General features: G+C 22.8%; 1 protein-coding gene across 7 annotated transcripts in view; it reads right to left on the bottom strand.

The window, feature by feature from the left end:
- Positions 1-7770: 7770 nt before the first annotated feature.
- The window catches only part of LOC122501477 (potassium voltage-gated channel protein eag), a 97453-nt gene continuing 89624 nt past the window's right edge, over positions 7771-15599 (bottom strand). For 4 of the 7 annotated variants that reach the window (XM_043610973.1, XM_043610975.1, XM_043610974.1 and 1 more), the window contains 2 exons: positions 13364-13955; positions 7771-9532 (listed from right to left, as the gene is read on the bottom strand). In XM_043610973.1, coding sequence (XP_043466908.1) covers positions 9085-9532; positions 13364-13955 — 1040 coding nt within the window. In that variant the 3' untranslated portion in view covers positions 7771-9084. The remainder of the gene's footprint in view (positions 9533-13363; positions 13956-15599) is intronic. The other 3 variants (XM_043610977.1, XM_043610978.1, XM_043610980.1) reach the window with 1 other exon arrangement.

The following is a 15599-nucleotide window of genomic DNA, read 5'->3' as shown; positions in this document are numbered from 1 at the left end:
ATGAAATTTTATTAAATAATTTTATTTGTTTATACTTTTAAAAATTACTTTTAAATACAATTTTATTTTTTAGGATACAAATTTAGAAAATAATTGAATTTTTCAAAAATTTAGAAGCAAGATTAGAATAAAAATAAATATATTTTTTATTGAAATCAGGAAACAGTCAGGGAAATACTGAATCAAATTTTCGTGAATCGACTAAAACAATTTTTTTATTCGTTAAAATTAATTTTCGATAGCTACTTTTTTACTACTTTTTTTCAATATTAAATCTACTTTTTGATACTTTTTTTAAAATTAATTATTAAGTGTGAAGCCTGCGCGTCCGCATAAATAATATTCTGAATATTCGAATGCTGTTAGGGTTATTATATGTTCAACTAGTTTTGCTGTTTCAAACAACGCAAATAACATTTGGCGTAAAAATTATTACATGATTAATATATTTATCAGTAGGTCCTTTTTTGGTACACACAGTTCCATCGCTCAACGATTCCCTGAAGATTTAATGGTTAATAGAAAAATAATTATTTATAATTTCATAAGTTTTCCACTTTCAATTAAAAGTCAAGAGAGGAAAGTACTCAAAAATAATTTTTATTTACTGAGAGATCGTTTAGTGCAGCGGAACTGCAGAGCAAATGTCTCTCAGTGTATACAAGCGGCAAAAGGAAAAATTACTGAAAATTGTGATTTATAACTCTTACTTGGACATTTATATAGCATTCATTGTAATTATTTATTATTAACGAAAAAATGATTACTAAATAATTTCTTAATTTAGGAATTCATAAAAGAAGTAGTGAAGTATATTTTTTTTATACATTATACCTTTTATTCACAGTTTATTCGAGTGAGATGAATAAAATTCAGTTGTATTCGAACTTAGTTCACTTTCGTTTTCGTATTAGTATCACAAGAAAGTTAGTGATTGTGCACATTTGCAATTAAAATGATTGAAATATTATTTTATAATTTATATTATTTTTGTTTACAATTCTTATTTAGTTTTTCAGTATTTAAGTATATAGAGTACTTTCCCCTAGACGCGAAAAATACACTCAACGAAATATCAATTCTTTTTACACACATGTATGTAAAGTATTACAGAAATAGATTCATCTCTACTTTATTCGAAATTATTTATTTCATTAAGTTTTATTTAAATAGGAAAATTATACAAAAGAATAAACTCTCATGGAACTTTAAAATATTTATTTACAAGTAAAAATTATAACATCGACTTGAAAAGAGAAATTTTTGAAAAGAATTATTTAAATGAAAATTCCTTCGTAACTGAATTTCAAGCACGATCTCCATGTAACAACAGAAAATACAAATTCGAGTCTTACTTTTTTACAAGATGACAATGACTGAGATTCATTGCTAGGATGCCCTAAAAATGAGTTCAAAATGACTAAAGTTTTCGAAAAATAAAAATCAATTATTTAACCAAATTTTTATACAATTCTTCACAATAATTCAATTACTTTCACTAATAATAACATTTTTCGTGAAAATTCAATTTTTAAAAAAAAAATTTTTGATTAAATTCTACGCAAAAATTCAATTATATTCATAAATAATAAAACTCATCGAAGAATTTCAATTATTTTTACAACTATTTTAAATTAATTAATCGAAAAATTCAATTATTTTCACAAATAAAAATTTCCACAAGAATTAAATTATTTAAAATTAAATTTTCATAATATTTATTATGAAAAAATTCATTATTAAAAACAATGTTTATAAAATTCTTATGAAGAATTCAATATAATCAAAAATAACAAATTTTCACAGAAATTCAATTCTTTTTAAACATTTTAATAACATTTTTTGCAATAATTCAAAATTATTTTCATATAATAAAATTCTGCTCAGGAATTCAATTATTTTTGAAAATTTTAATAAAATTCTTTGCAACTATTCAATTATTTTCATAAATAATAAAATTGATCGCAGGATTTCAATTATTTTTAATAAAATTTTACAGGAATTGAACGAAAAATGTAATTATTCTTAAAAATTTTATTTCAATTCCTGGAAAAAATCAATTATTTCAAAAAATGTTTTTTTTAACTTTTTTAGAATAATTCAATTATTTATAAAAATATTAGAATGTTTTTCAGGAATTCAAATATTTTTAAATATTTTAATAAAATTGTTCGAAAGAATTCAATTATTAAATATAAGTAACAAAATTATTCCAGAAATTTCAATTATTTTGAGGCATTTTAATCAAATTCTTTGCAAAATTCAATTATTTTTATAAATAACAATATTCATCACAAGAATTCAATTATTTTTAAAAGTAATACATTTTTCCTTGGAAATTCAATTCTTTTTAAACATTTTAATAAAATTTTTTGCAATAATTCAATTATTTTCATAAATAATAAGATATTCTCAGGAATTCAATTATTTTTGAAAATTTTAATAAAATTCTTTTTAATATTTTATTAAATATTTCAATTATTTTCATAAATAATAAAATTCACAACAGGATTTCAATTATTTTTAATACAATTTTACAGAAATTGCTCAAGTAATGTAATTATTCTTAAAAATTTCATTTCAATTCCTCGAAAAAATCAATTATTTCAAAAAATGTTTTTTTTTTAATTTTTTGGAAAAATTCAATTATTTATAAAAATAGTAGAATGTTTCACAGGAATTCAATTATTTTCAAATATTTTAATAAGAAAGAAAGAAAGAAAGAATTCTATTATTTTAAATAAAATTTTAATTAAGTTTTTTTTGAAACAATTCAATTATTTTCTTAAATTTTAATTAAATCTTTCTTAAGAATTTAATTATTTACATAAAGCAGTTCAATTATTAAAGATAAAAAACAAAATTATTCCCGAAAACTCAATTATTTTGAGGCATTTTAATAAAATTCTTTGGCAAAATTCAATTATTTTCATAAATAACAATATTCATCACAAGAATTCAATTGTTTTTAAAATTAATACATTTTTTCTTGGAAATTCAATTATTTTAAGAAATTCTAATAAAATCGTTCGCAAAAATTCAATTATTTTCATAAATAATAAAAATCATCGAAGAATTTCAATTATTTACAAAAATATTAGAATGTTTCAAAGGAATTCAATTTTTTTCCAAATATTTGAATAAAATTGTTCGAAAGAAATTAATTATTTTGAATACAATTTTAATTGAATTTTTTTTTAAATAATTCAATTATTCCTTTAGATTTTAATAAAATTTTTTCCAAGAATTCAATTATTTACATAAATAATTCTTCGAAACAAATTCAATTATTTTGAGGGATTTTAATAAAATTCTTTGCAAAATTCAATTACTTTCATAAATAACAATATTCATCACAAGAATTCAATTATTTTTAAAATTAATAAATTTTTTCTTGGAAATTCAATTATTTTAAAAAATTCTAATAAAATCGTTCGCAAGAATTCAATTATTTTCATAAATAATAAAATGCCACCCAGACATTCAATTATTATTCTCGAAGGAAATGAATTATTTAAAAATTTTCATAAAATGCTTCGCAAGAATTAAATTATTTTTATAAATATTGAAATTCTTTGACGAATAATAAAATTCGTTGCAGGAATTCAATTTATTAGCAGGGTAAGATAGAAGTTAATATTTATGATGAAAATAAGGAAAAATTCAGGAAAATAAAATATAGAATTGAATTATTTTTGTCAATTTTGTGAAGTGTCTAAAATGATTTTTTTGTCACCTCAAGTTTAATTTTTCGATAGCTACTTTTTTACTACTTTTTTTTAGTTTGAATTCAATAAGTAAGTATACCAAGTTTCATTTATTTTCATTTATTTTCGAAATTGACTAAATATTAAAACGAGTTTTTTTTAGTAAAAGGAATACACGTACTTTCTTAAAATTCAATTATTATTTAAATTCATTGCATAGTAAGAAGAAAACCAATTTAAAACTTGACCTTACTTTAGGGCACCCTATTATTTGTTTTCATTTTTTTTAGAGTCAAGTTAAAAACTTAAATTTTGGAAAATTGAAAGTAATTATTTTTTTTGAAAAAGAGCTCGTGTTTTAGAAATTGAGTAATATTAAATTCACAGCATATAAGAGAACTGTATCTTAGAAAAATATACGTATGGCGCTGGTTAAATAATATTATCATCGCAGTAAAGGAATTGTTGCACATCACGTATATCACAATATTATCTTCTAATTTGGCTCACATTTTTAATTCTTTTTCTTACATCCTCATCATCATCATTATCATCATTATCATTCTCAAGCCTACCTGTACATATGTACAAACAATTAAATAAAAATTTGTTAACCACGACCGTAACTTGTCTTAAAGTTATAAAAAAAAAAACTTTGTTTTTCCTTCAAACTTACATATTTCTACATGGATATAATTAAAACAAACGTTGACTTTTTAAAATTAAATTGAATTCATTCAACAAAATACAAATGGATATTTTTAAAAAAACGAAAATATTTTTTTAAAATACTTTTCAAAAGAGAAAAAGTCCCAGAGGGAATAATTATTTTCTAATTACGATTTTGTTTTTTAAATTTGAGTAATAACTTTGTGCACACTAATATTTTTTTTTGTGTTTTCAGTTACGGCCTTGGAAAATATATATAAATAATTATTTTGCTCCTTTATGCATAAAAATCTCTCTCATGCATTCCATATATGATATACATTATTATTTCTATTTTTTTTATTGTTATTCGTAAAATATGGTCGGAGCACCCTTGTATGAGAATATTTCCTAACTATAAGTTTTCATACAGAATGTACAAACTCGTAATTACTTATAGTATCAGCATGATTAATGTAGTGAGCTCTTTATTTTTTTTTATTTTCATATTTTCCTAAACTTTCGAGTTTAATATTATGTTAGTTTATACTGACGGCGTTTAGCTCTAAAAGCGTTTTTCATAATAATAATAATAATAAAAAAAGAGAATATATCTTCATAACGAAGAATATTTTAGAGTTGATATAATATATATTATCTTTATAAAATTCCGATGAATTCCTGAGCTGAATAATACGTATATTCACATATGCCCAACATCGAAATAAAAAAAAAACTGCTAAAAATGTTTTCAAGTAGAGAAATATTTGCACGGAAAAAAATTTCTTTTCTTAAAGTGTTAGATTTAATTTGTTCTTTTAATTCGAAATACGAAATTATGGCATTTGATTAATTTTTGTTTTGATTCATTTTCAATTTTGAATATCGGTACAAAGAAGACGATTTGTAAAAATTAAAAAATTTTTTTTTTTTTTTTAATTTTTTTTTGTCGAAACTACTCCTTTTGTTGCTAAAAACCCCTAAAATTACAAAAAACGGGTAAAACTCTTTCAGTTTAATATAATTTTTAGGCATTTGATACAAACGGGTTTTGCAGATCGCTGCTTACGAATTTGGGGTTAGATTTGCTTAGATTTTTGAAATTCAAAATGGCGGATTCAATATGACGGTTGTATTTTTAAATTTTACTTGAAATCGCTTGAAACTTGATACTCGGGGGGGGGTTCGAGGTCGCTGATTATGAATTTGAGGTCAAATTTACAAAATTCAAAATGGCGGATTAAATATGGCGACCGAAAATTTTGAAAAATCGTCAGATTCGCAACAAAAAGGTAGTTTCAACCCTTAAATCGTCTTTTTGCCAAGTTTCATCGAAATCCATCACTGACACTTGATTAGGTTTACTTTTTAGAATTTATGGAACATAAGAAGTTTTCAAAAACTGATGAATCTATTTTTGAAACATATTCTTCCAAAATATGATTTTGATGGTTAAATTAATAATTAAAAAAAATCATGTTTAAAGAAAATAAGAAATAAAATTAAGATTTATTGAAATAGAAAATTATAAATATTATAAATTTTTAGAAACTTAACTTTTGTTTAAAACTAATTAGAAAATTTATAAAATAACAAGTTTCGCATTTCGCAATTTCTCAAAAATCTATTTTTTTTAGATTCTTTAAAATATTGTAAGAATTGGAGTTGTAATTTTTAAAAATAATTAAATTTCAAAAGGTTTTACATCGAAAGTATTTTGTATTTTTAATTCCAGGTATGGACAAATAAATAACAGTAATAAGTATTCAAATATTTATTAAACAAAAATTAATGAAATTTGAAAAATATTAATTAGAAATTCCGAAAAAGATGAGGTTTATTTGAAAACGCATATAATTAACAGTTTTTGAAAATAGTTGAACTTTCAAAAATAATTTTAAAAAATAGGAAATTTTCTCAAATTTTATATTTTAAACAATTTTATTTTTTTAAGTATTTCAATTTTATTTCAAATATTATTTTTTCTAATAATCAAATTATTGAATTATTAGAAGCATTATAACAGGAATTTCAAGAAATTTTTATTTAAAAAAGTTATTAATATATTATTTTCCTTTAAAAATTAAAAAGTAGATAATTGAAGTTTTCAAATAATTTTATAAAAAAATTCAATAAAATAATTCACTTTTGGAAAAATTGCAGTTGTAATTTTTAAAAATAATTAAATTTCAAAATGTTTTACATTGAAACTATTTCAATTTTAAATATTTTTTTACCAATAATTTATTGAAGTTTTGAATAATTTAATTTAGAACTTTTACAAAAAATGTAGGTTTTTGAAAACTTGCAAATAAACTTTTTTTTATGATAATTAAATTCTCGAAAAGAATTGAACAAATTGAAACAATAAAAAGTTTTGTCAAATTTCATTGAAATAGATTTCATAAATTTGAAAGAATTTAATTTTATTAATTTAAAAATCGATTTTTTTGAAAACCTTGACCAGAAAAAAGTCTCTTTAATTTGGATTAATAAAGTTAAATTTAGTAAAAAAATTTGAAAGGAGGTGAATTGGTGATTTTTGAATTTATGATTAAATAAATAAATATCTTGAATAAATAATAAATAATAAATAATTATTCACTTAAAAAAGGTGAACAATGATAGTCTGTGATCCCTGTATTTATTCATTTTTATTTTTTTTTTATAATTATTGTTGCAGTAAAACCCTATTTTACGTGTAACTCATCTTTAAAATTTAAATTTGAATATTAGCTTTTATGCATTTTCTTAATTAAATTTCAATTTTCGTCAAATTGACGTCAATTTGATGAAAGTCAAAATTTCTCAAATTAATGATAAAATGAATAGAAAATTGGATAAATTAATAATATAAATATTCTAATGTTAGTTAGAAGAAATAATTTTTGCTTAAAATTAAAAATGTTAAAATAAACATTTTTTTTTATAAATTTTAATTGCAAATTCTAAACATAATTAAATTCTTAAAAGTTTTAATTATTTTTTGTCAGTTCAAGTAATTAATTTGACATCAAATTGATGCAACCATTTTTTTGGGTTAGATTTTATGCATTTTTTAAATTAATGTTTAATTCAAGTCAAAATTTCTCAATTTAATAATAAAATATAATAAAAAAGTCGATAAATTAATAATATATTTTAATATTCGTTAGAATAAATCCTAATTTTTACTTCAAATTAAAAATGCCAAAATTTTGTACAAATAAAAAAAAAATTTTTTATAAATTTATTTCCTATTAAAAATAATCACCTGTAATTACGCGTCATCATTTTTACTATTGTTAAATTTTTTTTTCAACCAAAAAGTAAGTACTTTAATTATTGTTAATTTCACAGGTCTCGGTTAAAGTATTTCATAAAAATTTTTCAAGATTGTAGTTTAAAGAATTTCAATTGCAAATTCTAAAAAAAATGAAATTTGTAAAAGTTTTAATGAAAAATCTTCAAATAAAAATTTGAAAATGATAAATTTATTGAAAATTATCTTGTAAAAATGAATTTAGTACTGAAAAATATTATCGTCAAATTGATGTCAAAAAATGGTCAAAATGTGGGAGACATTTTCATCAATTCGAGTAATCAAACTTGACGAAAATTTGACTCCATAAAGCCCAGCTGGTCAATAAAGTAACCATTATTGCCCTAGGCTAATAATGAGTACTTTATTGACCTGTGAGAAAAATCAATAAAGTTTCCATTATTTCCCTAGGGTAATAATGTGTTTTTTATTGACCTAGGACAATAATGGGTACTTTATTGACCACTGGGCACAAAAGTGACCATAATACGCCTGTTGCATAAAAAATTTCAATTCTCGGCGCATAGAGGGCTTACTTTATAAATTTCATCCGAATATAATATCACAATACTTGAAAACATTGAAAATAATAAATTTCCATTTGGAAACTAATAAACAAAAATATACCTTAAATGATAAAATAGCAGCAGAGTTTGAAGAAAAATTGAATTCCAAGTGATTTTGATTAGTCAACATGTCGGTTTCTCTTCTCTTTTAAATAGACTTATAAGAAATGATTCATTATTTAATCCCCACGATTGATCTTATTATATTGTAAGCGCTTTTGCGTGTGGATCTGTCATGTATAATATGTATAATCGACTGCAATTTTTTTTTTATATATATGTAGTAAGTATATACAATATTTTTCTAAGACGCGTTGTAAATTTATTTATTTATTACTTATTCGCAGTAATAACAGCGCAATAAAATTATTCTTGGAATAATTTCGATGTCACGAAGAAAGCCGTTAAAATGGCGCATCTCGCTAAGTCAATTGCGTTTTTCTTTTGTTTGCGTAACGCGCAATTCGATATCAACTACATTAGCAAAAAGGTGCAACGCGACATCCTTGAAAAATTTATTTTAATAAATTTCTACGGTATTATCGTTTTTTTTTTTTTTATTAATTTTTTATACAATTTTGCACTTTCGTTTTTATGATGATTATATTTATTAATATTTATATTCTAGAGTGTCACGATAAAGCGACTATTTTTGGTCAAATTCGAGAACCACGTATTTTTATCACTTTTTTTTCATGAAATCAACTTCTGAGGAAGCTCAAAAACTTACACCAGTGTATCTGAGTGGGAAGATTGTAATCTTCAAAAAGGAAGTAAGCAATCGACACGGTGATAGAAATTGCTTAAAAATTTGTAAGATGTCCACTAGCCTTGAGAAGCTTATTTGGAAGGATAAGGAATTTCACAAGTAATCTCTAGGCCTGGGCGGCGGTCTTTTTCGTTCGACTCTGTCTGCACTCATGTCGCGATCCTCGGTCGACTCCAACATTTGCGTTGTCTCCGTGGCCTCCGTTGGACTCAACGATTGAGTCGCTAGGGGTGCGAGGGGCGCTATTCCCTTGCCTCTTGATTTGCTTCGACGCTTTCTTAAAATAAGGGGACCCAGTGCACTTGTGTCATCCCGCGAACTGGAAACTTGTGCCAATCTTTCTAAAAGTTCCTTGTTAATCTCTCTCGTCGAGGATTTGTATTCTGACATTCCACTTGCCAGTCTTTCGGAGACAGATTCCTTTTGCCTTTCGATTGGATGATGATGGTGGTGGTGATGGTGATGATGGTGTGCTTGTGACGGCTGTTGTTGATCCGAAGATTTTGATGCAAGACGGTCGCTTGTCGATGCGACTTGATCACTGCAAAAAAAAAAAACGATTCTCATTTATACAATTCTTAAATTCTTAAATTCTTAAATTTAACCCTCTGCCTACTCGCATTTCATTGTTAATTTATCGTCTAAATTCGTCTATTTCAACTACTGGGGACTATGAAAATTATATAAACAGGGTTGCCACAAAAATATGATTTTACTTTTCCCTGAATTTTCCCTGATTTCCAGACGGAACTTTTATTTTTTCCCTGACCATAAAGAATATTCTGATTCACTCTAAAAATTATTAGATACAAAAAACGTAATACATTTATTTATCAATATTTTTAATTGTAAAATAAATAATAACTGTTTTCAATTTTAAAATTAATGTACTGAAAATCATTGAATTCTAGCGAAGCATATATCAAAGCATTTGAAAATAATTGAATTCTTTCGAGAAAATGTAATTAAAATTTATTTTATCGAAAATAATTTAATTCTTGGCAAGACTTTCATTAAAATTCTTTAAAATAATTAAATTTGAATTGTTTTGAAGAATTTATTTCAATTTTTTTGAAAATAATGGAGTTTTTTAAAAATAATTTTTACTCAAAATTATGAAAGTAATTGAACTTTATGAAGAATTTCTTTCAAGTTTTTAAAATAAAATAGAAAATTAAATTCTTTTAAACAATTTTATTAGACTTTTTGTAAATAATTACATTTTTTGTTAAAGAATTTCATTAAATTTCGTAAAAATAATGCAATTTTTAAAAAAAAAATTTTAATTAAAAATTTGGAAAATAATTCAAATTTACAAAGAATTTTATTAAAAACTTTAGAGAACAATTGAATTGTTTACAAAAATTTTATTACAATTTTTAAAAATAATTGAACCTGTTAGAAAAATTTTATTAAAATTATCTTGAATATAATTGAACTTTTTCCTAGAAATTTTATTAAAATTGTAGGTAATTAAAATAATTGGATTTCAAAAGCATTTTATCAACATTTTTTTAAATAATTAAATTCTCGAGAAAAATTTTATTATTTATGAAAATAGTTGATTTTTTGCGAAGAATGTTATTCAAATTTTTTTTAAATAATTGAATTCCCATAAGATAAAACAAGTTGTTCATTTTATGACCATTAAGCTTCCTCAATATATATTATTATATATAATTTTAAAAGTTAAATAATTATAATAGTTTATTAAATATAATTAATAAATCTTCTTTTTAATAAATCAAAAAAAAAAAATTGATGTTTTAAAGTATTAAGATAAAATTTCAAAAAATACAAAATTTCAATTTTTTTATGAAAATCTAAAATATTTATTAATTCTATAAATATTGATAAAATATATACTTTATATACATGAATCGATTCGTTTTTTTGTCAGGAATGCAATTTTGACAAGAATTAATAAAATTTTAATATAGGAAAAAGTTATTTTAAAAAATCCAAAAATTAATTTTTTCCAAAATTAAAAAATTGTTGAAAAAAATTTTTTTTTTAGATATTTTTGAAAATCCTTCTGTCTGATTTTTAGTATTCATGACCGTAATACACCTACAAAATTTTATCAAAATCCGTCAAGACGTGTAAGAGAAAATTTGTCCACAAGAATCGGTGACACACACACACACACACACACACACACACACACACACACACACACACACACACACACACACACACATCCGGACATTTGTTCCTCTCGACGAATTATATATACTACACTTGAAAATTTGTAAAAATAATTGATTCTAAAAAATTCGGAAATCGACATCACTATAAGGCTTCCTTTATGAGGAAGCAAAATGTATTATTTGTGAAAATAATTGAATTCTAAAAAAGAATTGTATTGAAAATAATTGAATTGTATAGGAAAATTTTATTAAAATTGCAATTTTATTAACTAAATCTTGTAAAGAATTTTGTCAATTTTTCTTAAATAATAGAATTTTTAAAATTTATAAAAAATTGATAAGTAATTGAATTCTTGTGAAATTTGTATTAAAATTTTGTTTAAATAATTTAATTGTTTTGGAAAATTTAATAAAAATAATTAAAATGAGGAAAATTTATGAAGATAATTAAATTCAAATTTTGCCACGAATTGTATTAAATTTTTTGAAAATAATTGAATTTCTAAGAAGAATTTTATTATTTATAAAGATAATTGAAATTTAGACGAGAATTTTTAAAAAATTTTTAACATAATTCTACAGGATTGTTAGTTTAATGTATGAAAAATTCAGATTTTCAAAGATTTTAATTAAAAACTTTTTGAAAATTCAATTATTTCTAAATATTTACGCTATAATTCTTTTAATATTCAATTATTATCTGAATCTTTAAATAAAATTCACTTTTACATAAATTTTTATTAGAAAATTCTACTAGAATTCAATTGTATAGGGGCCGTCCATAAACTACGTCACACGATTTTGCATAATTTTTCCACCCCCCCCCCCTGCCCACGTCACAAATTTTACATGCTTTAGCGACATTTTTTCTACAGAACGTCACAAAAAATTAATTCCACCCCCCCCCTCTAAGGCGTGACGTAGTTTATGAACGGCCCCATATGCAAATAAATAATTTATTGAATAATTGAATGTTTCTTGAAATTTACTTCTCATAAAGAATTTTATCAAATAATTTTCAAATAATTGAATTCTTTCGACGAATTTTAATAAAATTTTTAAGGATAATTACATTTTTCGAGGACTTTGATTAAAATTGTATTAAAAATATTTGATATTCTACGATGAGTTTTATTATTTATGAAAATAATTGAATTCCTAAAAAGAATTTTATTTTTTATGAAAATAATTGAATCTCTGTAAAAAAATTGTATTATTTATGAAAATAATGAAATTATTGCGAAGAAATTTATAAAAAAATTCGTAAATACATAATTGAATTCCTGTGAAATTTTTTATGTTATGAAAATAATTAAATGTTTTTGTAGAATTTTATCAAAATTTCTTAATTGGATTCTTTTCGAAAATTTTATTAAAAGTAGTAGATATTAATAATTATTGAATTGAGGAAATTTTTTGTAATTGAAATTTTTTCAAGAAATATATTTTATAAAAATAATAATTGGACTCTTGACGAGAATTTTAAAAAAATTTTGAAAACAATTGAATTTCTGCGAAGAATTTTATTACTTATTGAATATAATGGAATTATGCGAAGAAGTTTATCACTTTTGAAAATAATTAAATTTATCTAATCAGTTATTTTTAAAAAATTTCTATTTAAATTCATTAAAAATTTATATTTTCTAAAATTTCAAATTGAAACCTTTTTAAGTTCATTTATTTATGAAAATTGTAAACGTAATTCTTTTCAAATTGAATTAATTTTGAAATATTTAAGTAAAATTATTCATTAAATAATTTATTTATTTTATGATTGTTGTTCAAGAATTAAGTAATTTAAAAAGAAATTATTGTCAGAAATAGAAAAAATTGAAGGTTTTGTATTAGAATTCTTGTCAATTTCATAGTTTATGAGGCAAACAAAAAAGACACCATAATTCTGAATTATTTTTATAAATTCTAAAAATTTAATTTTTTCTAGTACTTTTATTAAAAATTTCTGACTTTTCCCTAATTTCCCAGACTTTTCTGACCTGTGGCAACTCTGAAGGAGTAATTTTCTTGTTAGAAACGCGTGACGAAAGTAGAATTTTTCTCAACTCCTCTGAACCGAATGGCGAAAGTAAATTTAACTATTTTTATTCTTGATCTTCGGCCGAAATATTATTTTATAACAAAAATATTTTTTGAAAACTTCAGCCGACGCGTTTGGAAAATTCCGACCCCATGAAAAGAAGAGTAAAAATATTTCCCTCTACCTTTCTCTAATTAACGTTGTCGCACTCGTCGTTGGACTTGTTATTGGCTTCGGCTCAGCGCCATTATTTCCGCTCTTGGGAATAATAACGGAACTGCTTTGAGAAACGGAAACTGCAGTGACACTGGCGCCGTTTGTCGATGAAGGAACCGTGGGTGGTATTCTTTGCGAAGGACTAGTTTGCGACGGACTCCCAACGGATGGCATTCTATTAATTAAACTTTGCAGCATGTCTTCGATTTTTGCGAGTTTTTGATTTACCCGTTGCACCTCGAGTTTCAAGTCGACCTTCACCTCCAGTACGGCTGCCAGGATTTCTCGCTCGTGGCCCGGTTGTGTGATTAGACCGCCATCGTAACTCTCAAGTCGACGTAATTGAAGTTGCTTGGAATCCACAGTTAGCGTTTGAGACGTGGGATGCTCCTTATCAATGTCAGCTGGCTCCTCAATTGTTCCACCAAGTTTACCGAGTTTTGGAAAGACTTTATTTGTACCGCCACTGGAACTGGCTCGATTATCTCGTGCACTCAACGATCGCTTGAATGTGTCCGTTCCGGTTCCAGTTTCGCTACTAGAATCTAAACTTGAACTGCCTGAAAAAAAAATTATTAATTATTAGTCTTGTTTCAAATTTCTGTATAAGTTCGATCAAGCTGTAATTCAAAAAACAATTTTAGAAACCAACCTTTTTTTAAAAGAAGTACATAAAATTCTTCATTTTCTTGAATTTTTAACTAAAATTCTTCTTGAACTCAATTTTTTTTATAATTTTTGAAAAAATTCTTCTTTGCGAATTTTTAAATCCATTTGCTTACAATTCAATTTTACCTAAACTTTCGATTAATCTGCCATTCTTCAATTAAATAAATTAGAAATTAAAAACTTTAAATAATTAAAAAAAAATTCCATTAAACTTTTCAAGAAAAATTAATTTTAAATTTTCTTAAAAATCTTGTCAAGAATTTAATTATTTTTATAGATAATAACATTATTAGCAGGAATTCAATTATTCTCAAAAAATTTGAATAAAATTCTTCGAAGTAATTCAATTATTTTTAAAATTGATAAAATTTTCCGCAAGAATTCAATTATTTTCAAAAATGATAAAATTCTTCGCAAGAATTCAATTATTTTTAAAAATGATGAAATTCTTCGTAAATATACAATTATTTTTAATATTAATTTTTACGTAATTTTGATTATTCTGACATTCTTCAATTAAATATATATATTAGAAAATAAAAACTTTAAGAATTGAAGAAAAATTCCAATTAAACTTTTTTAAAAAATAAATTCTACTGAATTGTCAATTAAAAGTATGAAAAGTTCAAACTTTCTAAAAGATTTTAATTGGAAACATTTTCAAAATTCAATTATTTCTAAAAATGTACGCTATATTGCTTTCAATATTCAATAATAATCTAAAATTTTAACTGAAATTCATTTTTAAATCAATATTTACTAGAAAAATCCACGAGAATTCAATTATTTAAAGACAAAAATAAATATTGTATTAAATAATTAAATGTTTTTTAAAATTGAATTTTTATAAGGACTTTTATCAACAAATTTTTAAATAATTGAATTTTTTCGAGGAAATTTAATAAAATTTTTAAGAATAAATTTATTTTTCGGAAATTTTATTAAAATTTTATTAAAAATAATTGAATTTCTCCAAAGAGAAAAGAGTTTTTGAAACTTTTTTTTTATAATAGTTTTTGAAAATAATTAAAATTTTGCCAAGAATTTTATTAAAGTTTTTGAAAATATTTGAATTTCGGAGAAAAATTTATAAAGATTATTGAATTTTTGACGAGAATTTTTGTAAATTGTTAAACACAATTAAATTTCTGCGAAGAATTATATTACTTTTGAAAATAATTGAATTCTTGAGACGAATTTTATTAAAATGTCCTTTTGAATAATTGAATTTCTTTGATGAATTTTAATAAAAATTTTAAGAATAATTCCATTTTTCGAGGAATTTCATTAAAATTGTATTAAAAATAATTAAATAAATGTCAGAGATGAGTTTTATTATTCATAAAAATAATGAAATGTTTGCGTAGAATTAAAAATTTTTTTTTTAAATAATTGAATATTCTTTTGAAAAATTTTATTAAAGTAGTAGATTTATTAAAAATCATTGAATTGAGAAAAGTTTTTGAAAATAATTGGAATTTTGCCATGAATTTTATTAAAATTGTTGGAAATAATTGAATTTCTAAGAAGAATTT

Source organism: Leptopilina heterotoma, unplaced genomic scaffold (genome assembly GCF_015476425.1).
Source record: "Leptopilina heterotoma isolate Lh14 unplaced genomic scaffold, ASM1547642v1 Lhet_21, whole genome shotgun sequence".
NCBI lineage: Eukaryota > Metazoa > Arthropoda > Insecta > Hymenoptera > Figitidae > Leptopilina > Leptopilina heterotoma.
The sequence above is the reverse complement of the archived record's forward strand: the minus strand, read 5'-3'. Positions and strand labels throughout refer to the sequence as shown.